The 19,702-nt window shown below is 47.0% G+C and overlaps 5 protein-coding genes and 1 long non-coding RNA gene across 9 annotated transcripts; 3 read left to right on the top strand and 3 right to left on the bottom strand.

Moving 5' to 3' along the window:
• Positions 1 to 5: 5 nt before the first annotated feature.
• Positions 6 to 7,865, bottom strand: LOC6501488 (zinc finger MYM-type protein 3). 4 transcript variants are annotated; one of them, XM_014911586.3, is made up of 12 exons: positions 7,008 to 7,865; positions 5,936 to 6,749; positions 5,612 to 5,875; positions 5,505 to 5,546; positions 3,509 to 5,352; positions 2,068 to 3,098; positions 1,630 to 2,012; positions 1,438 to 1,563; positions 1,253 to 1,374; positions 1,064 to 1,193; positions 901 to 1,000; positions 6 to 841 (listed from the first exon to the last, which is right to left on the bottom strand). In XM_014911586.3, exons 2-12 carry the CDS (start codon positions 6,690 to 6,692, stop codon positions 667 to 669), a joined length of 4,974 nt encoding a protein of 1,657 aa, XP_014767072.1. In that variant the 5' UTR covers positions 6,693 to 6,749; positions 7,008 to 7,865; the 3' UTR covers positions 6 to 666. The 4 variants fall into 4 exon arrangements, with proteins under 4 accessions (XP_014767072.1, XP_001955353.1, XP_044570171.1 ...); XM_001955317.4 differs by having other exon boundaries at positions 7,166 to 7,865; XM_044714236.1 differs by lacking the exon at positions 5,505 to 5,546 and having other exon boundaries at positions 7,166 to 7,865.
• A 187-nt stretch (positions 7,866 to 8,052) lies between these two features.
• LOC6501487 lies at positions 8,053 to 9,163 on the bottom strand. Its single transcript, XM_001955316.4, has 2 exons — positions 8,453 to 9,163; positions 8,053 to 8,392 (listed from the first exon to the last, which is right to left on the bottom strand). Exons 1-2 carry the CDS (start codon positions 9,161 to 9,163, stop codon positions 8,132 to 8,134), a joined length of 972 nt encoding a protein of 323 aa, XP_001955352.1. The 3' UTR covers positions 8,053 to 8,131.
• Positions 9,164 to 9,276: 113 nt separating this feature from the next.
• On the top strand, positions 9,277 to 10,292 carry LOC6499077. Its single transcript, XM_001955315.4, has 2 exons — positions 9,277 to 9,735; positions 9,819 to 10,292. Exons 1-2 carry the CDS (start codon positions 9,277 to 9,279, stop codon positions 10,140 to 10,142), a joined length of 783 nt encoding a protein of 260 aa, XP_001955351.1. The 3' UTR covers positions 10,143 to 10,292.
• LOC6501486 (BRD4-interacting chromatin-remodeling complex-associated protein) lies at positions 10,158 to 17,357 on the bottom strand. Its single transcript, XM_001955314.3, has 4 exons — positions 17,283 to 17,357; positions 15,572 to 16,676; positions 12,589 to 14,907; positions 10,158 to 12,528 (listed from the first exon to the last, which is right to left on the bottom strand). The coding sequence occupies exons 2-4, from the start codon at positions 16,212 to 16,214 to the stop codon at positions 10,340 to 10,342; spliced, it is 5,151 nt and encodes a 1,716-aa protein (XP_001955350.1). The 5' UTR covers positions 16,215 to 16,676; positions 17,283 to 17,357; the 3' UTR covers positions 10,158 to 10,339.
• Positions 17,217 to 17,746, top strand: LOC116655912. Its single transcript, XR_004311009.2, has 2 exons — positions 17,217 to 17,359; positions 17,443 to 17,746. It is a non-coding gene; the product is annotated as an uncharacterized LOC116655912 (long non-coding RNA).
• Positions 17,747 to 18,097: 351 nt separating this feature from the next.
• LOC6499078 (short coiled-coil protein B) lies at positions 18,098 to 18,944 on the top strand. The gene is made up of 2 exons (XM_032454871.2): positions 18,098 to 18,285; positions 18,359 to 18,944. The coding sequence occupies exons 1-2, from the start codon at positions 18,231 to 18,233 to the stop codon at positions 18,709 to 18,711; spliced, it is 408 nt and encodes a 135-aa protein (XP_032310762.1). The 5' UTR covers positions 18,098 to 18,230; the 3' UTR covers positions 18,712 to 18,944.
• Positions 18,945 to 19,702: the final 758 nt, after the last annotated feature.

Here is a 19,702-nt window from a genome sequence, read left to right as displayed (position 1 = left end):
AGACAGCCATTCAAAGTATGTATGTATTTAATATATAGACATGTGTAAATCTTGAAGTTAAGGAGTACAGCATTTTACATTTTCAACACTTACATCAGCGCCGCTAATTGTTAAGGTTTGCATCCTATGTACAACTTTCATTGTACAATCACTGTATGGTCATCTATCGTAGACTTATGTACATACATACATGCACTTATTCGGCTCTCCGCTCTTCGGTCGGGGCACATCCTTATTGCCTTATCGCCTAAACAGTTTAAGTAATGACTAAAAATGTGTGGTTCTGGCTACTAAACTTATCCTAATGAAGATGTCTGAAGGTGTATTAGTATTATATGTAGGTTGTGTGTTTGGGTGGTGGTGGATTGTTACTTGTTGGATTCTAGTTTATTTTTTAGTTCAATTGATAGTGAGATGGACTTGGTAATCGTTCACATTTTTTTACAATATCTCTCCTCTCATTGCTGCCACACTCAAAGTAAGTATAAAAGTTAAAAACAATTTATAATATAGCACAACTCTCGCTCCTAGTTTAGCCCTATTTGGTTTTGCCCGCAAACAAACTTGTGCTAAGCACCAAGCCGAAGAATCGTCAATCGTCTTCGGGTGATATTGCAGAACAAGCCGCCTTGCACATACACTCTGATATATCTGCCTGGCCAGCCATTAAGTCGTCAGTAACGCAATATTGATTTCCTTGACCATTTTCACGCGGTGCAGCATCCGTTGCAGCGCGTCTTGGCCCAGAGCTTGCGTGGAGTACCAGACTGGCGAGTCGGGGACACAGGAGCGCTCCGGCTGCAAATAAAATACGTCGTTGCGGGTTTTGACACTTTCCGGGCTGCGAAGATCCATTCAGAAATTAGCTATATTTAATAGAGAGCATTGTAAAATTCTCACCATTTAGAGAGATAAAATTCGTAGAGGCGGACGGGACACCGCAGAGGATTCTCTTCATTCTCCTGTTGCTCATAAACCTTCTTTTTTCGTGGATTGGCGTCTGTTTAGGAGACAGATAACAATTAAAAAGGGTTCATCTATGGTTTCAAGAGTTAAAACTCACCCAAACCAGCCTGCGGTGGATAAAAGCGTAGGAGCACGTTCCGGGAACCAGGAACTTTCGAATTCTGGGACGAGCGCTTCCAGTGCTTCATTATGTGTGAGAAGGATAACTGCATGTGCTCTTCCACAGTCTGTAATGTCCAAATAATTAAAAACCACTGCATGTTTATTATTTCAGCTAATGCCTCACCGTCAAATTAAAGTGCTTGGTGTTGAAGAACATGAGAGTGCTGAGCAAGACGTGTGGGGAATGAGCACCAAGTTGTTTGCACTCCCACAAATGCTCCTCTTCCACGCGGGTGACAATGTATTCTATTCAAAATAAGAATAAATTAATGGACAAGCATATATTTTTAAAGCGAATGTTCCACTTACGCGAATCGTTGTAGAGCACGGAAAATTTACGTGCTACTTCATCCAAGCACTCCGTGAATCGCTCATAATAAGGATCGTAGAATATATTATCAATACGGCCATTCACATAAAGATATTGCTGTATTCCTGCAATAAAAAATAACAAAAATGCATTTAAACAACTTGCTTTTTTTGTTTAAAGTGCCCACTTACCCAAAACAAGATAGTATATTGTGTCCGGAGCATATTCTGTGCCATTGGGCTTGCGCACCTCCTTCACGAAGAGACACAGTGAGTAGTTCAACTCATCGGCGGTCATCTGGAGGAGCTCCGTCTTGAAGGGCCGCCTTCGCATAGAGCTCTTTTCGATATCGGCATTCTTGGTCATCACCCACTGCTTCCAGGCGTTTACTCCGAACGTGTATTTGAGGAACATTTGGGCATCGGGCTTCTCCTGCGGCTGCTGTGCCTGCTGCGACTGTTGTTGCAGGGCGGAGTGGTCCATTTCGCCACGCTGCCGCTTAACTGGTGACCTGCTGTTACGATTAGGCGACTCCAGGACAGCGCCGCCGGCCCTCTTGCGTCCTCGGGGTGACCTTTAATTGGAAAACCAGTTAAATATATATTTAAAAAGTGGCTCTTCTTGCTTACCGATTTGTTGCATCCAACATGTGATGCTGTTGATCCAGATGATGCACTCCCATCTGACCCATACCGTCGTGTCCCATTGGCGATTGACTGCTGATGGTATTAGCCGTCATGGACGTCTCCAGATCCACCGTGGAAGTTTGATGGTGGTTGTCATAGTCGCCCGTGGCCATCTTCAATGCTATCTGCAACATATCGTCACCATAGGGGTTGTGCCCAGCCCCGCTGACGTCAACCACCTGTTGTTGCTGCTGCTGCTGGGCAACGGCCTCGAGACTGTTCTGGTACTGCAGGGTCACAAGGCCCGGATCCGGCTTGATCTCGTTATCAGAATCGGAATCTGAGTCATGCTTCTCCTCGGCAACCATCTCGGCCATCATAAGGAGCTCAGCCTCGAGCGGATCCTCGGGCATCTTGTCCTGGATCTTCTTGATCTCCTTGAGTATACCCTGCGAGGTGTTTCTCGTCGTCGGTATGAATATCGGCACTGGGATGGGGAGTGGAATGGGCACGGGTACGGGGAACGGAGCAGAGTACATATACATCGGTTGCGGGACAAAGATGGGCACCGGCACTGGGATGAGCACCTTGTTGGAGTAGTCCTTCTCGGTCTGGCTAGCACAATCTCTCATGGACGGAGTGGCCTGCTCACCCGTGGACACCATCATTGGTTTACAGCTAATGTTTACGTTGCGCACAGCTTTTGGATACGGCGGCACTGTGATGATCTTTGTCTCTGATACCGTGGCCGGTGGATAGTCCATGGATGTGGTTGTGTTTCGCCGGGCTCCGATCGGCGACAGTCCAACTGGCGACGGAGATCGTGCTGTATAGTCGATGTGCTTTCGGGGCCTTCCTCGTTGGGGTGTCGGATGGGATCCTGGTAGCGGAGGTGGTGAAGCAGCTCCTGATTCTCGAGGACGTCCACGTTTGCGCCGCACAGTCAGATTTTCCCCACTTGCCAGAGATTGTACCGTAGATATAACCGGCACCATGGTGCTTCCGCCTGATTTCTTGGCAGTAGGTTTTCCAGACTGAAAAATGGATGAAAAAATTCTTTAAAATTGTGTTTTAGTTCTTTGCCCCATTAAACTTACAGAGCTTTTTTTTCTTCTTAACATCTTTCATTTAAAAATTAAAAAAAAAAATAGAATAGTAAAATATATAAAGAAATGTGATTGTATCTTAACAGAGTTAAATGTTTGGCATCCCTACTTTTTGCTATCAACATATTGTGGCGAATGAACAAGAGCTTATTTCAAAACAATTTCATAAATAATTGCATTTTTTAAACACCATTGCTTTCGATATTCGATTGATCGATATCGACGATATATCGATATATTGAAAAGCTATTTTAAAGGACAATTTTGTGCATATCTATCATTCCTGCGGTACTAAGTTTGAATCTGAAAAGAAAATAAATGAAGTCTTGGAACCTCACCTGCTGGGAGAGCTTGAGCTTGACACGCTTGGGTAGACCTGTGGGGAAGGGTGCTGTGTCCCGTCGGCTGCCGCGCGAAGAGCTGCCTTGCTGAGTCTTGGAACTGCTGCTACTCGGACTGCTTCCGGAGGCGGGCTGGTCGCTGTCCAGGGTGAGCGGCGCACGGGCGAACTGATTCTGGAATTGCATTACGCACTGGTAGGTGCAGAAGTTGCGCATGGAGGCGTCTGACATGGTCAGATGGTACTGCGGGGTGTTGAAGTTGCTGCAGTTGTCGCACTTAGTAACCGCCCGGGCCGAGATGTTGCAGCTGACGCCGTGCATGGTCAGACAGTTGATGGAGCAGGTTAGTGTGAGGGTATCGTGGTCCTCCTGACCACTCAGCTGGTAGATCATGTCGAAGTTGTACTTCTTCACCTTGCACCACTGGCACGAGACGATGTGCCGATTGACAATGATATAAACGTTGATGCACACTCGAGAGCAGAAGACCTTCGGCGTTTGATGCTCGTTGTAGATGGTGTACGCCTCGGCGCTCCTACGCTCAAAATACTTGGAGCACATGGCGCAGGGGTCGGCGTTTACGTTGCTCACGAACTTGAAGGCCGAGAAGCACGGATTGGAGCAGAAATAGTGCTCTCTGTCCTCGAGAAGCATCTCAACGCGGACTGGCTTTTCGTTGTTGCACACGCCGCATATATCGGTGCGGAGTTTCCGCCTGGGATTGCACATGCTGTCGTATCGGCGGAGACAGGCTTGCGAGCAAAAGTCTTTGAACTGGTCCTTATCACCCACGGGTGCCAGGAAACCCTCCTGCCCACCGCTGATGTCCTTCTGGCAGCAGGAACAGGTCTTCAGACCCTTCTTGAAGGTGTTCAAGCATCCAGCGCAGCAGAACTGCCGGACATCAAAGCCGAAACGGACACAGTACTTGCCGAGGGCCGTGGAGCTCACCTCCTGCTTACAAGTCTCGCAGCTGGAGCCGATGGTGCGCTGGTAGCTTCCCAGACAGACCTCGTTGCAGAAGTCCATGGTTTCCCAGATGAGTTGCTTCTCGTTCACGTTAATCTCTGCCTCACAGTCGGCGCAACGTCTGCGGAAGCTTTCGATCCTGTCCAGCCTTGCCGCCTCGGCTTCGGCCAGCGTCCTGGCTACTACACTGTTTTCGGCCCGCTTGCCAGGCGAACTCTGCTGGGGCTGCAGCGTGGTGGCGCCAATATTGCGAACCCTGATCGAGTGTCTCTTCAGCTTAAACTTGTCCGGCTCCTCCGCGTTGAGGAGATTGAAGCAGTCATCGTTACAGATGTAGAAGCAGTCCTGGTCCTGCTTTATAAAGTACTTGCACCGCTTCTCCTCCCTGCACTGCAGACAGGACTGGGTCTTTGCTGAGGCAGCACCTGAGTCTTCTTCTGCTGCTTCGCCTTCTGCATCTGGTTTTTCGGCGCTCTCTTCTCGAACAACCTCTTCCACGAGGAACTTCTTGCGCCGTACGAAGAACTTTCCAGGATTATCTGCCAGTAGGGCATTGCAGCACGTTGAGTCGCAGATGAACTCGTAAACAGCGGCAGCTGGCTCCTTGGGAGTTTCCTCATCCTCGTTGTCGCCATCTTCCTTGTCCTTTTCTTGAGACTCCTCTGGTTTTTTGAAGCGGAAGCCACAGGACTTCTCGTTATCGCATTGTCGACACTTCTCCACACTGCCCACGATCCAGCTGATGATAGTTTTTGGCGATGAACCAGGCTCTCCACTCGCTCCGCTGGCGAACTCCTCTCCAGTGGGCTCGTCGACATCAGGTGCATTTTCGGCGGCGTCCTCGTCGTTGGCTGCTGCACCGCCGGCATCGTCTAATGGGAATAGTAATTAGTTAGTTATTATGAGTTTGAAACTATAGTCAGACATATAATTTATTAAATGTTTCGCCAAATTGAGACAGTGAAAATGGGAGTAAATGTGTCGAAGCAAACAAAAATGCAAAATACATTTCCAATTCGCTCACCTTCGGCCCTTTCCGATGCCGCCTTATCTCCGGCTTGAGCATCTGACGGCAAGATTGAAAATCGGCTATATTTTTGGTTTAAAATAATTCGTATTTTTGGCACATACCATTTCCAGTGGTCTGAGACTCTTCGGTGGGCTCGCCACCAACACCACCCTCGGATTCTGGATCAACAGGTGCGTCTGTGGCGGATTTTCCCTCGGTCTGGGGGGATTTTGATTGGCTCTGCTCGGCAGCCTCTTCCTCTTCGGCAGCCTTCTCGGCGTTTTCGCGGGCTTGTTCCTTCTCAGCTTCCGTCACCTCGGTTTCTGGATCGTCAGGAATGAGACAAACGTCTGATTCCTCTGGCTCCAAAACGTTTTCAACGGTTTCTGTTTTAAAAGAAAATGTTTTTATTTATTAGAACGAATAATATCGGGAATTGAACGTACCATCTCCGTGCTCGGCTTCTCCACCTTCCTCTGCTCCGTCGCCCTCTTCAATCTGCTCGGATTCGGCGTCACCATCCGGATTGTCGTCGTCCTCCCCCGGAGCTTCGTTTTCATTCTCAATCTCATTGGCCTCGGTCACGTTTTCCCGATCTTCTAGACTCGTATCAACCTCGTCTCTGCCCTCTGGAGGCTCTACGTCGTCCGCCTGGCGGGAATCTCCGCCCACAGAGCGCATTTCCACATCGTCGGCTGCGTCCGGCTCCTCCGTTGCATGTCTTTCTGCGGTTTCTTCGTTCTCTCCAGCATCCTGTTCCCCTCCTGCTTCACCCTCATCCACATCCATGGCTTCGTTGGAGGCCGGACCTCCATCTACAGCATCGCCGCCGACCTCTTCGTCCCTTTTCAAGCCGTCTGTCTCCTCAGGATCGCCCCGAGTACCCTCTGTTTGCTGTTCCGCTTCTACAGGATCCCTCTGCGGCGAGGCTGAAGCCTTGTCCTGGGACTGGTTGTCCTCCGCGTCCAAGGATCCCTCTGATATCTGTTCGAAGTCCTCTTCCGGCTCTTTGCCCGTGTCCTGGGGCCGCAGCTCGCTGAACTGGGGGGCGGCATCTTCTGCTGGCGGTGAGGCCGGAGTATCTTGGGTATCCACTGGGTTCTGTTGTTGCTGTTGCTCCTGATCCTCTGGTCGGGGAGTGGCCGACTCGGGCCGGGCGTTCGAGTCCGCGCCAAAGGAGTCTAGGCTGGATATTTCCTCCATTTTCGTTTCCTTGCTTACCAATGATCAGATCAAGGCGATTGTTTATATAGACATCAACTGCAAGAAAACAAACAACAAAGGTAAGTTGCGGTTATCGATAGTGGGCAACTATCGACCAGGGCCTCACACCATTGCCGCCTAAAATGGGTACACACACATGCACAGTTACACCGACGACACGGTCACACACACACACAGCCACACGGCAGTACTCCACTGTGGTGTACAGTGCACGAAAAAACAAAACATGCGCCGCCAGAAAACTGACTGCTGGCCGTTGTGTCTGTATGTGGTGATTATCTGACCATTAATTACTTCACTTGCATTAGCTCCCGAGAATGCAATGGCACTGAAAACAACGGCGTCGGCGGGTATTTATTTATGTGGGAATACTGCTGGCCGGGTCGAGAGTCGCGACGGTTGGGGCGCACGAGTCAGGAAAACGCGTCTGATTCCACACCTAACAGCCTTACATTGCAATTCAAGCTGGACTCATCATCGGCGGTTGCTTTTCAGTTTGCGCGAAACTTTTCCACACTTTGATACACTTTTCGCAATGTGAATATTCGCGTTTTTGCAATTTTCTTGCCACTGTAACTCGGCTTTTTTCAGGCACGAAAATGGCGCACCAGAGTATCCAAATCCCAAATCCCGAGTACAAGGTAGCACGCGCATAACGCGTACTTTTGCAGTATATACCGCAAAATACCTCATTTTCCCGCTAAATCTAGCCGTAAAGTAGTGGGTGCAGATTGATATTCGGCTGGGGTTGGCAGTCCTCGTAACTGTGGTACTTCATTTTGGTATTTCGAATAATATGAGATTTATTCTATAAACTTATTAAAAAAAACCGTTTTAATAAAAAATAATAATTAAATTTCACTACTTTTATTTCATGACACTAAGTAGATTCATTTTATTTTTAAATCTCAAAGGTTACTGGACCAAGCCAGGGCGAGTAAGTAAATCTTAAGGAAAGTAAGATAGAAGTTTTAGTAAAAACATTAAACAAAAATTTAAGACCTTAAAACAATTAAAATATATTCTATAAATACGCCGAAGACATGAATTTTGATACATATCTAATATTTACACTAGAGTTATATATTATGACAAAAGATTAAAACAAATATTCTATGTAAGATATTCTATATACACATTTAAAATAAAATTATATGTTAAAAATATACATATAATCAATAAATACATAAAATATATTTTTATTCGATTTATAGATTATGAATTTCTATATTAGAAAAATTAAAAACAACGTGTAAAAGTTCCACAGCAATTTCAAATCCTGTCAGAGAAAACTACTCCCTCATATAGTATTTGGTTCCTATACCGATTCAAACTTAAATGCCGAGCTTAAGGAGTTATTTATTGGGATAAATAAAAAACCATTGAGATAGATGAACATCTGGTGCACTGCTTGTGTTTTAAAACTTTTTAATGTACCCCTCGGAATCCAAGAGCACATTGGGGAAGTATTTGATGATCTTGGTAAAGTGCGGGAACTTCTGGCTGTTGGAAAAAGTAATTTCGTTCATCTCCTGGTACTCCTGAAGCAGATGCACAAGATCCCTTTGGGCCACAACGTCGGTCAATATCCAGTGCTGGATCACGAAATTCAATGCATAAACCTGAAGTTTCATCAAGCCGGGCTCCTTGGTCAGTTCATCCGCATGCTCAATGATTTTCTATCGTGTACAAAAATAAAAAATAAATAAATATTACTCTAGAAAGTGATCTCTACTAACCCCCATGCATACATGCTCCAAGTCAATGATGTTGTGGCGGAATGCTAGATCGAAGGTGGGAAAAATGCCGTCGATCGGCCACTCGGTGTCCTTTAGCCGACTCGAATAGGTGCGCAGCAGCTCCGGAATGTTGTAGGCGCAGGAGAGAATGAAGATGTCGCCGACCAGGCCCAGTTGGACCATCGCTGGGCTCACCTGGAATGTGTATATGAACTCCAGGAAGATCTCGACGCTTTCGGGAGACACCCCATTGATCTGGAGCACACCGTTCCACTGCTTGTTTCGGTACACGTCCTGCTCCAGTTTGTCGGAAGCTGTGGCCAGGAAGATTCGGTGGCAGGCGAACTTTTTGTAGCAGACATTGCCCACGATGTCTTCGTTTTCAACACAGGTGCTCAGAACATGCACTTCACAGTCGGTATTGGTGCCTTTGCGAAAGTATTCCAGTCTTCGATCTTTGCTGTTCGGACGAGCCGATGCGTCCGAGCTCCACTGATTGAAGGAGTCGGAGCTTCTATTGAACGATTCGTCGAGAGTAGCCCGCTTTGAGGGGACTCCCTGGGATGCTATCTTTAGACCTGTACTTCCTGTACTGCTCCTTTTACTCTCCTGCCCATTGTTGGGACTAGTTTTCTCCTCTGCCTGCAAATTTTGTCTTGGTCTGTCCGGACTGCCGCGCTCGGCTTCATCCTCGTCCCACGTATCTGACATTCCTGACAAAGGGCATATCCAACGCCCGGCTCAAATTTTGTATTCTAGATTAGACATACATTTTGATACTAAACACGTAAACAACACGCCCCCCTAAAAAATCCCCTGCCACTATGAACTGCAAACTACGCCGCCTGGATCTCCTCCGCACTGGCCAGAAGTCGGACTGCGAGCTGCATGTACTCTTCACGCCACCAGGACAGCAGAAACGATGTAAGCGGGTGTTCCGGTGCCACCAGACTATGCTTGTATCCGCCTCTGAGGAGTTTGAGCGGTTGATCAAGGATCCGGAATTTGAAAAGAACAAACAGATTATCACAGTGGAGGACGCCTCGCCCACTGCCTATGAGTCCCTGCTCCTGTACATCTACACCTACGAGGTCTGCAATGCCGTCAACATCGAGATGTGTGGAGAGCTGATGCTTCTCGCCCAGAGGTTCAAAATGTACGACTTCGTCGACTGCTACATGGAGAAGCTGGCCAGCCAGGAATGGCCCATGGAGGTGGTGCTCCAAATATTTGCTCTGGCCAATAAGCACGAACATTTGTCGTTAATGGAAGTGGTGGCAAAGGTAAGTTCTATAATTTTTACCCTGAAGGATTGAAGTCAAGTGTTCCATTCTCAAATCTTCTCATATGTGACCTGATCCTGCAGAAAATCCTACCCATTGCCACCCAAGTGCTCAATGACAACTCATTCACCAAGCTGAGTCTCCAGGAGCTCAAGGCCTTGATGATCATTCTCCAGAATGAGGGTATTTTGTCCAACAGTCACCTGTTGGGAGCTCTGAAAAATTACCAGCTGGCCAATAATTTGCGCTACAACAACATGGAAAAGTTCCAACAATTTGTGGAGGCTACACAGATCTTCGATAAAGTTCTCTTCGAAGTGGACGGTACTTTGTCGGTGCCTGCGGAGGAAGCCAATGACACTAACGAGGTGGGATCGGACACATCACTTTATCCCACCAATGTTTAGACGGAAGGTTGGGCATTACAGAGCTAAGGGAATCCTTTATTGGAGAATAGGGGGGCAAACAAACATGATAGTTTAAATCTTACAAGACTTACAAGTTAGTTACTATCAATTAAATAATACCCAAACGGGCCTAGGCCTAGGCCAGTGCAACAAAGTATCTTATGAATCAATCAACGGAAACGATTGGGTCTAAAATCCTAGGATGCTGTCATGGGTCTACGGGTCCCCAGCGGTACCATAACAACATCCGGATCTGCATCAACGTCCGAATCCATTTCCTCGTCCTCGTCCATATGGCAGGCCTCCACGCTGAGAAAGTCTTCGCTGTCCAGCACGACGTCCTCCTCGTCATCTCCGCTCTCCGAGCGCTCCGCATCAAAATCAATGCGGCTCACTTTAAAGCCATTCACTTTCTCTTTGGCAGAAACAGGCGAGTCCAGTTTCTCTTTCTTCATTTTCATTTTCTTGGCGACGGCGTAGATCCCCAGGCCCGTGGTTGTCGTCTCGAACTTGCAAACCACCGCAATTCGCAGATTGACAATCAGCGAGTAGAGCTTCACGGCTGGACCCATCTTCAGCTTCAGGTACTTTTCTAGCTCTTGCCGCCCGATCATCAGCAACGCTCTACCATCGATGTCCTCCTCGAAGAGGGTCTTGGCAATCTCCTCGGACTCCAGGGCGTGCTCTATATACTCGAAAACGTCCCACTTCGTCCAGTTGAGTGGGTTGCTCCGCACCTGATCCAAATCGAAGGCACTGTTCTGTTGCCATAGCCGATAGTTTTGGACGTATTGCGGCCCATAGTCCTTCACAATGGGGTTGGCCAAGGCCAGAGACCGAGGATCTGGCTCCTGCTTCTTTGGCTGTTGCTCCTTCGGACCCGGCTTTTCTTGCTTCGGAACATGCTTTGCTTTACGGCGTGACCCCTTCTGCTTGACTTCCGGCTTGTTTTCTGTTTTAGGGGCTTTGGGGGGCAGCACCTCAGGTTTGTACTTCTTACTGACATCCACTCGGTCATGCTCGGGACTAGTTCGCTTGAATTTCCTTTCTGGACCACGCCAGATGCTTTCCGGCGCAACGCGTGGCGGCTTTACTGTCTTGGAGCGCCACTGACGCCAGTTGTCCGGGGCATAAGGACAACAATCCTGGAGGGCGTGCACGTTAAGATTGAAGCGCTTTGCGTTTCCGTAGCCCCGACATCCCTCCGTGTCGCAGGGCATCATTGGTTTGCTTTGTAGGAAGCCCGGTGGAGTTTCCAGGTCATGCGAGGTGGCCTCACACCAGCCAATCGGATGCAGGTCCGGGCTGTCGTCCTCAAGCCAGAAGTAGTATTCTGTCGGCCAGCAGTCGAGGTGGATTTGCACCCGGTACCCCTTCCGCGTCACAACTGTTGCGGGACGAATGAGACAGGGATTCCGTTGGTCAACCACTTCAAGCTTCATCCGGCCGTGAAACTCCATCGGCTGCCGTGGCATAAACAGATGCTTCGGAGCTGCAATGCCCCCAACATCGGCTATGTAGTCGCGCCAGCTGAAGACCGACTTCTGGTAGTCGGGCGGCACAATCAACTGCTGACGACCCTCGTGCCAGCCGCAGGGATGGATGTAGGGCGAGCTAATGTGCACCCACAAATCGTAGCAGTCATCCCAGCCGTCAAAGTGGACGCGAATGCGTTCGTCCAGGGTGTCCGCTATGGTGGCCACACAGATCTTTCCCGTGTCGTTAAGATCCTCCGCTTCCAGATGCATGCCCACTATGAATCCGTTGCGAATACCCGCCTGCGGAGTAACGTTCAAGTGGGTGAAGAGCGAGCGCGGAGCCGCTTTTACGCCCGTTTTCACCAAATAGCGGTTCCAGTTGAAGCGCTCCGAGCAGTAGCCTTTTGGTGCCTGAAGGACACGGTTCGTCTCTTCGCACCAGCCTGGCGGGAAGATGTCCTGCGAATCCGCGTTCACCCAGAAATCGTACATGGAAGAGTAGCCGTCGAAGCTAAGTCTCAGCCGGTAGCCACGAATCTCGGCAATAGTGCACACACAAAATAGCGAACAGTTCTCCGGATCAATCGCCTCCAGTTTCATCCCGCGCTCAAAGCAGTTGGGTGTGATGGGGAACGGATTGAGAAACAAGTGGATGGGCGCAGCCACATCCCTGCCCTTGGACTTTAAGTATTCGCTCCAGCGGAATGCCTTTTTACCCTTCTCTTTCGCCCGGTTTGGCTGCTCCAGGGTCTTGGCAGGGGCTTTGTTATTGGACGGCGCTGGTCTGATGGAAGACTGCTCCTTTGTCTTCGACTCCGGCTGGGTGCGACTTATCTTGCTCTCTGTTTGGCTGCTTGGGGGAAGACGTCGCTTTTGTCCTCGGCGAACACAATGAACGGAGCAATAATCTGTCGGGAGATAATAAAGGAACTTAGAAACAAGTATTTTTTGGCATCACAGTTACTTACGGGGAGCCAGAAAGTCGGCGGCTGGTCCATGGCAGTTGCATCGCTGGCACAGGTAGAGCAGGGGATGAACGCTACCGGAAGGCCTGCGACCCGGCCGGTCGTACAGCGCCCGTTCGAAATAGTTGGCGGGTCCTTGGCGCGGCTCGCAGCGTTCGTTTAGCTGCAACAGGTTGAAGCGGTTCAACTCGAACCGCAGCGATGAGTTCTGCAGATTCGCCGGCTGTTGACCGCGCCACTGCAGCATTGGAAGATTCTGGTGCATGTTCTTCTTTAGTGCATTAGCCCGTGAGCCAGGCGGCGGTAACGCCTCTTGGATGTGAAGGTCACCATTCTTAGGGGCCCGCGGTGCTACTGGCTCAACCGATTTCGGTGGGGTAAGCATGTCCGAGGCCACCGACGCGCTGGAGGAGGATGAAGGCGGTGTACTAGGCACTTGTTCATCGCAGCGCAGGGAGCGCTCAAAGTCTTCCTTGGTCAGCGGCAAGGATTCAGCTTTCACAATACTGATTCCCGGCAGCAGGCTCAGGTCCTCTTTTAATTTGCTCACTGACACGGGAACCTCCACCACGTCGCTATTGGAGCTGGATGATGAACTCTTTCTGGAGGAAATTATGTTTTTCGCATTTTTCGCTGCAGGACCTGATGATCGTCGGGTAGTGGATATAGTTATTCCAGCTGGAAGAATGGGCAGCACAATGGGTTTCTTCTTCGGCTGAGGAGTGTGCTGGAACGGTTCCTCCTCGCTGTCGTCGTCGTCCTCGATGGTGATTGTTTCAATGGGTGCAGAAGGCTGCTCGATCACGTCCACTTCCTTGGCCATGATAGCCACGGAGTGCCGGCGTTCACAAGCAATCAGTGAAATTTCCGGAGAGCCCACAAAGGACTTGGATCGCTGCAGTTTAGGAATATCCTTGGACTTTGTTTGATGATCTTTAGTTTGTTTCCTGCTTTCCGGTGGCGGGAGCTTTGGCGGCTCTTTGCGCTCCGGCGGTTTGGGTTTCGGCGGAGTCTTCTTTTCAGGCTGCTGGCGTTGATTTTCAGATGGCTGTTGCTGTTTCGGAGGACTATGTGGCTCTTGATCTTGATTTTTAGATGGCTGCTGCTGTTTTGGAGGACTTAAAAGCTCTTGATGTTGATTTTTAGATGGCTGCTCCCGTTTCGGAGGACTATTAGGCTCCTGACGTTGATTTTCAGATGGCTGCTTCTGCTTCGGTGGACTATGAAGCTCCTGACGTTGCTTTTCAGATGGCGGCTCCTGCTTCGGAGGACTATAAAGCTCCTGACGTGGCTTTTCAGATGGCTGCTTCTGCTTCGGAGGACTATGAAGCTCTACTTGTTGATTTTTAGAAGGATTTGTTGATTCAATCTGTCGCATCTTAACTTCGTCTTTGGCCTCCAATTGTTCTGGCTTCGGCGTATCCCTTGGATCTCGTTGGAGCTTGGGTGGATTCTTAGGTTGAGCTAGTTGTGGTTTGAAAAGGTCCTCCGGCTCATGTGCCTGTGGCTTTGTGTTTGTTTCGGATTGAACCATTTTATGAGGACCGTTGAGAGCCATTTCCAGTTTAGTCTTTGATTCCGATGTTAAAACGGCTTTTGTACTGCTAGTGGGTGTGGGCTTGGACGCTGCTTGTTCATTCGATGCTTTTGGAACCGAAATCGAACCATTAGCAGGCGTTATAGTTACAATAGTGGTCTCCGGCCCTATAAGCTGGGGCTTCGGACTAAGAGCTGGAACTGCGGATGCCGACGCCGAAGCAATGGGAGCCGGCGGCAGAGGATTGGCAGTTGTAGGAACCGAAATCGTGGCAACGGGGGCTGCAGCAGGAGCCGGAACCGGAGCCGAAGCCGGAGCCAGTGGCATAATCTTTACAGCCGTAGGCAGGACTTTCTGGATGGTAACTGAAGGTAGAGCCGTGGAGGCAGTATCCTCCTTGACCGGCAGAGGAACAGCCTTTATGATTTGCTTGGATTTCAGCATGCTCTTGTTGGTGTTGTCTGCCACCACGGACACTGCCTTGATGGGAATAGCCGCCTTGCCGTTGATGTTGTTGTTATTCTGAGATGTCCTGATCATATCCTCGCTGCACGGCGGCATGGGCAGCACCTTCTTCACAGTGCCCGACTTGCTGATAATAACCGATCCAGGATTGGCCTTGGCCTGGTTGAATTTCAGTCGCAGCTTGTCCACAGCCACCTTGCTAAGGATGAGCGGGGAGCGTGGCGTGATGGGATTGACCAAGGATATTTTGGTTGTTCCAGGATTGGCAACCTGGACGGGAAGCGTTGAATTAGTTGTGACAGCTCCACTAGCTGTAGTTGCTGAAAAGGCAAGAGAGAAAATTGAAAACTAATTAATATCTTTTAATTAGTCATCTTAAGGTATGCGGTGATCCTCCGATAAGTGCTCCACTTCCCGACCCCCGGACCATCTTCTCTTTCAACTGCAGCTGCAAAAACCTGATCGTCATCATCGCTGGCTGTTGTTGTTTCTGCTTATGCTTGTTGTTGTGGTTGCTCGTGGTGGTACCCCGCCTTATGCATATTGCTTTTGATAAAAAAAGAAAAACGAAAAAAAAAAACGAGCAATAAGCTAAATACTTACAACGTTTTCCGTTTTTCTCGATTCTGAACTCTCTGCCCCGGAAGAGACAGAAAACTGATGGATAAATTTCTATCCGAAAATTGTACGAATCGCACAGCACACACGCACACAATCCCCAATTAAAGTGGCTCGTTTAAAACCGTATTCGTTCCGTTTCGTGTTATGAAATGTGCAGCAGTCGAACAACAACTAAAAACTAAACCAGCGGCTGAAGCAACGCCAGCAACACCAACAACACCAGCAACACCACAAAAGTCAAAACCAAAGGCCGAATGACACACATCCAAAATCAAACACTAGATTCCCAAAATTAATTACTCGGATATTGTAAGAACCACTTATATAACAAAAAAAAAAATTAATCCCCCCCCATTTACTCACCAATGACACTTTTCTGGACAAGCTCTGGTTTTCCAACCAATCCAGGTGGTGCTCCTCCTCCGGAGGACACTACCCCTCCCACCGTCTGTGACAGGGCATTGCCTTGGATGGCAAAATGGCCCTTGCTAATCTGTGCCTGACCAGGTCTTATCACAACTGGATGGGAATTGACATTCGCCTGGGCAGTGGTACCGATCACGGTTGCTGTTTTTCCCGATGGTGTCAAAATGGCCACCAGTGGCTGCTGGCTGGGCTTGCTCGGCGCTGGCAGCAGTTGGAACAGAGGCGCTGATGTCGAAGTTACCACTGATCCGGATCCCTTTAAGGGCTTCGGAACAATGTTCATTTGAGTTAGTTTCGTCTTCAGGGCGGGATGAAGCTGATTCTGATGATTGCTGGACATGTTGTGGGCCTGCAAATTGCTGATGGTGATGCTGCAGGGTTTCCCGGGCGTGGGCATGGATGCGAGGGGCAGAAAACGCAGCTCCTCCTTGCGGGGCGCCAGGGTCAGTAAGTTGTTGTTGTTGTTAGCTCCGGCGGCGCTGTCATTGGTGGCTGATGACATGGAGGTGGCAATGGTAACCTCACGCTTCGTCTGCTGGAGCTGCTTGGCCACTCCGGAGGCCATCGACATCGGCACCATTGTACTCCCGCTTCAGACGCCCACTTTTATTATTCCTTTCGAGTGGAAATCAGTTAAAATTCTTCACTTTTAAAACTCCTCTCTCCGCGTCTCGTTTTCGGGCACTTTACAATTTTTGTACGTTGAGCCGCACAAAAGTTTTTGGCATTTTACAGTCCACCACCCGGTTAGTATTTTTTTATTTTTCCCTTTTTCCTCCGAGTTTGTATTTTATTTGAATATTTTCCTCTTTCGGTTTTTAGTTGAAACCTTGTTTTATAAATATCACCATCCACCTTATTTTTTAACTCTCGTTATTATATCTTTTGAATTAAAGTTGTGAGTTTCCCGCGTCCATTTGCACTCATTATGTGTATTTGGTATTAAACCCTTTTTTGGTATTAAACCAGATTCAGGTATTGGCCAACGTAAAAAAAATATTGCATTTATTTAAAATTGCTCTTATTTTTCACTGATTTAAACCTGGAAATGATTTAAGGGCTATTTAGGTTTGGATATTTAAATTTTTAATAAAAAATAAAACTGAATATTCATTTAATCTTACAGAAAAGGGCAAAGCCTTTTGCCTACCTTACTTAGGCAAGGTACCTAATATTTCTACTCTTTTTACCTGGAAACAGGTAACACAGGTAAAAGCTATAGAAAATTATATTTTATTGCTGGATTGTAAAAATTCACAAATATTAGTTTTTGTGAATTCCAGAAATCGGAAATGGGCAATTCCTGTGCATTTGAGTACGGTCACACTAAAACAATGTTAAATTTTGATACCATTTTTAGTTATTATGGTAGAAGATTTATGCTTTCTCAAAAATAACTTTAAATTATTTTTAGGGATCCCTATGCTTTGATTCTTTTATTATTTATATTTTTACTAAATGCTTTAAAATTTTAAACCGCTGTGATTGGCTAATGTTACGTAGCTGGCAATGTCACAGGGCTCTAAGAATACAAAAAGTCTTATCTGGGTTCGGAAGAAATAGCATCTAGGAACTTACCTTTTTCTTTTCTGACAGAAATTTTAGAAACTATAGAAATTTTGTAAAATTAATGCAATGTTTAACTTACCTTTAAGGAATCCAACGTAGCGGGAGAAACACAAGAACAAGGATGAAGGGATGCTGCTTGAGTTGTAAATAGATACTGTAATACATAAATCCAGACATCAGAGACATAATATTATAATGCAGGATATCTCACTTACTTTTATTTTCGTTTCACTGAACAGCGATTAAACGACAGACAGCAAGGGTGCCAAATACGTTCGACCTCGCAGGCAAATTGTTGCGTACCTTGTACGAAAAAGGTACTCACTGAATTCCAATATCGGCGAAAATATAAAACACGTTTCAAAAACTACCATTAGTTTTGACCTAAACTAGCCTCTGGAAAGTCCTTGTTTCGACTTGAGAATCAAACGCGTTCTATGTCGAGTGCGATATTAGAAACTGCAAAAGCATGTGTGTATTTTAATTTGTCTGATCGAACAGCTCAGGTGGCAACTCTGCCTTTGATTTTGCGCCTGGTGTCGGTTATTTTAAAAAGGCGGAAGTTGAGCGTTATTTTTATGCATTTATTTTGTGTATATTTTAAATATTTTCATATTGAATTTGAATTAATCAAGATAAACTTTATTGAAATATCAGAACCATATCAAGATATAACTTTAAATATAGATAATATGACAGCGCACCACTTTAAAATTAAAGTTTAAAATGCATAATTTTTAATAGTATGAAATGTTATATAATAAAATTAAAAAAAAAAATAACCTTTTATTAGGTTAAACACATTTGAATAATAGATTATATTAATAAATAAATTGATAAACAAAAAATGTATCGCTTCTTCTTACTTTTGAAGATTGGAAGAAGTGTTGAAAGTGGGTCGTGCCTGCCAGTGCTGCCAAGCGTCCCAAAGTGGCAGTTTTCTTTTTTCCGACAATTACTGCGACACTTTTGCAAAATAAATTTATTTATTCCTTGAATAAACCGGTGCATTTTTTTACTGCCAACTATGTCCCTGTTAAATAACGACGACAGCATTCCCAACATGGACGAGGATCCGCAGGGTAGGTTGAGAAAACTTCCGGGGTGTGGGCGGCTCTCTTGATGATGTTATCATTAATAAATGTTCTCAATCAGTGGTGATCCAGGAAGACGAATGTTCCACGGTACCCCACATGCCAAGTGGCAGGTCCATGGACTCTCTGCGCTCATCCTTTACCAACCGTAGCTCTACCCCGGATTCCTCGCACAACTCACTGGAGGCATTGGAAATGGCCCAAGATGACAGGGAGGAGAAGGCTCGTCTAATTACTCAGGTGCTGGAGCTGCAGAACACCCTGGATGACCTGTCCCAGAGGGTAGATTCCGTTAAAGAGGAGAATCTCAAGTTGCGCTCGGAAAACCAGGTTCTGGGACAGTATATAGAGAATCTGATGTCTGCCTCCTCGGTGTTCCAGTCTACAAGCCCAAGTGCAGCGAAAAAGAAGTAGAAGGACCTTCCTCGGAACCTAAACTCATCTCAAATATGATGCCTTGCTAGAAACTACAAACATTGTAATCTTCGAAATTAAGCTTATACAATATTATTTCAGTTGCTAATCCGTCGAATTTGTGCACAACCATATGGTCTTTGTTAGGTTTAAGCTTGTCGCGCGCTATGTATTTTATACATAACATTAATTTATTTATATAGATAATTAATAAATCAATATATTACCCCACAGTGGGAGCATTTTGAATCTCGCCCGAGCTGGCAACCCTACAGGCCCAGCTGTTCGACGTCTAACAACAATCTCAGCAGCACGAACTGGATAATCTATTTTCGTGTTGAAACAAAAACGTAGAAATCGTGCTAAAGTCGCAGGCCCTTTGTTTAAACAATCAGGAATTGTTAAAACACGGATAAACTAAGAATTTGATGCGCTGCGCACACAACTCTTGTACATTTCTCTGGTTGGTGGATAGAAAAAGTGATTGCGAAATAAGACCTGCCTTCTGCACTTGAAAACTCTAAAAGGTGTGTATGCGTGCGATTGTGAGGGAAACGAATGATTTTCTTTATTGTTTCACCTACTGCTGGCGTATTTCTTGGCTTTTAAATGCTAAAGTGAAAAGTAAACTTTTAGTTTACATTTCTTTGTATTGGATTCTCATACCCCCCACCCCTTCCATCCACACTCGCACGCAGCAGCAAGGCAGTGAACAGTGTTGAAAAACGCCCACCTCCCGCACGATGCAATTCTGCATAAATTGTTTTTTAATATGCACTTTATTTTAAACAGATTTCCACCCACATACTTACGTCAACAGATCGAGAGACAGGCGCCATCCCGCTAGAACCGCTTATGGCGGAATCAGCCGAAGAACATTCTGAAAACCTTTGAAGCAAATCCTCAGCCAGTATTCGAATCCCTGCCAGAAACGGAACCCCCAACATGTTTTGACCTCGCACACCCAACAGCCAGAGCGCCTGTGGCTCTT

Source organism: Drosophila ananassae, chromosome 2L, assembly GCF_017639315.1.
Source record: "Drosophila ananassae strain 14024-0371.13 chromosome 2L, ASM1763931v2, whole genome shotgun sequence".
NCBI lineage: Eukaryota > Metazoa > Arthropoda > Insecta > Diptera > Drosophilidae > Drosophila > Drosophila ananassae.
This window is presented reverse-complemented; position numbering and strand designations above follow the sequence as displayed.

Bases quoted from the DNA above. Each gene is read 5' to 3' on its own strand.
- LOC6501488 (XM_014911586.3), bottom strand. From the start codon at position 6,692: ATGGAGGAAATATCCAGCCTAGACTCCTTTGGCGCGGACTCGAACGCC. The intron at 5,876-5,935 runs GTACGTTCAATT...CTTTTAAAACAG, and splicing joins AGAAGCCGAGCACGGAGATG to AAACCGTTGAAAACGTTTTG. The intron at 1,564-1,629 runs GTAAGTGGGCAC...TTTTTATTGCAG, and splicing joins AATATACTATCTTGTTTTGG to GAATACAGCAATATCTTTAT.
- LOC6501487 (XM_001955316.4), bottom strand. From the start codon at position 9,163: ATGTCAGATACGTGGGACGAGGATGAAGCCGAGCGCGGCAGTCCGGAC. The intron at 8,393-8,452 runs GTTAGTAGAGAT...TGTACACGATAG, and splicing joins TGGAGCATGTATGCATGGGG to AAAATCATTGAGCATGCGGA.
- LOC6499077 (XM_001955315.4), top strand. From the start codon at position 9,277: ATGAACTGCAAACTACGCCGCCTGGATCTCCTCCGCACTGGCCAGAAG. The intron at 9,736-9,818 runs GTAAGTTCTATA...CTGATCCTGCAG, and splicing joins TAATGGAAGTGGTGGCAAAG to AAAATCCTACCCATTGCCAC.
- LOC6501486 (XM_001955314.3), bottom strand. From the start codon at position 16,214: ATGGTGCCGATGTCGATGGCCTCCGGAGTGGCCAAGCAGCTCCAGCAG. The intron at 14,908-15,571 runs GTGAGTAAATGG...TTGCCTTTTCAG, and splicing joins TGTCCAGAAAAGTGTCATTG to CAACTACAGCTAGTGGAGCT. The intron at 12,529-12,588 runs GTAAGTAACTGT...ATCTCCCGACAG, and splicing joins CGCCGACTTTCTGGCTCCCC to ATTATTGCTCCGTTCATTGT.
- LOC6499078 (XM_032454871.2), top strand. From the start codon at position 18,231: ATGTCCCTGTTAAATAACGACGACAGCATTCCCAACATGGACGAGGAT. The intron at 18,286-18,358 runs GTAGGTTGAGAA...GTTCTCAATCAG, and splicing joins CATGGACGAGGATCCGCAGG to TGGTGATCCAGGAAGACGAA.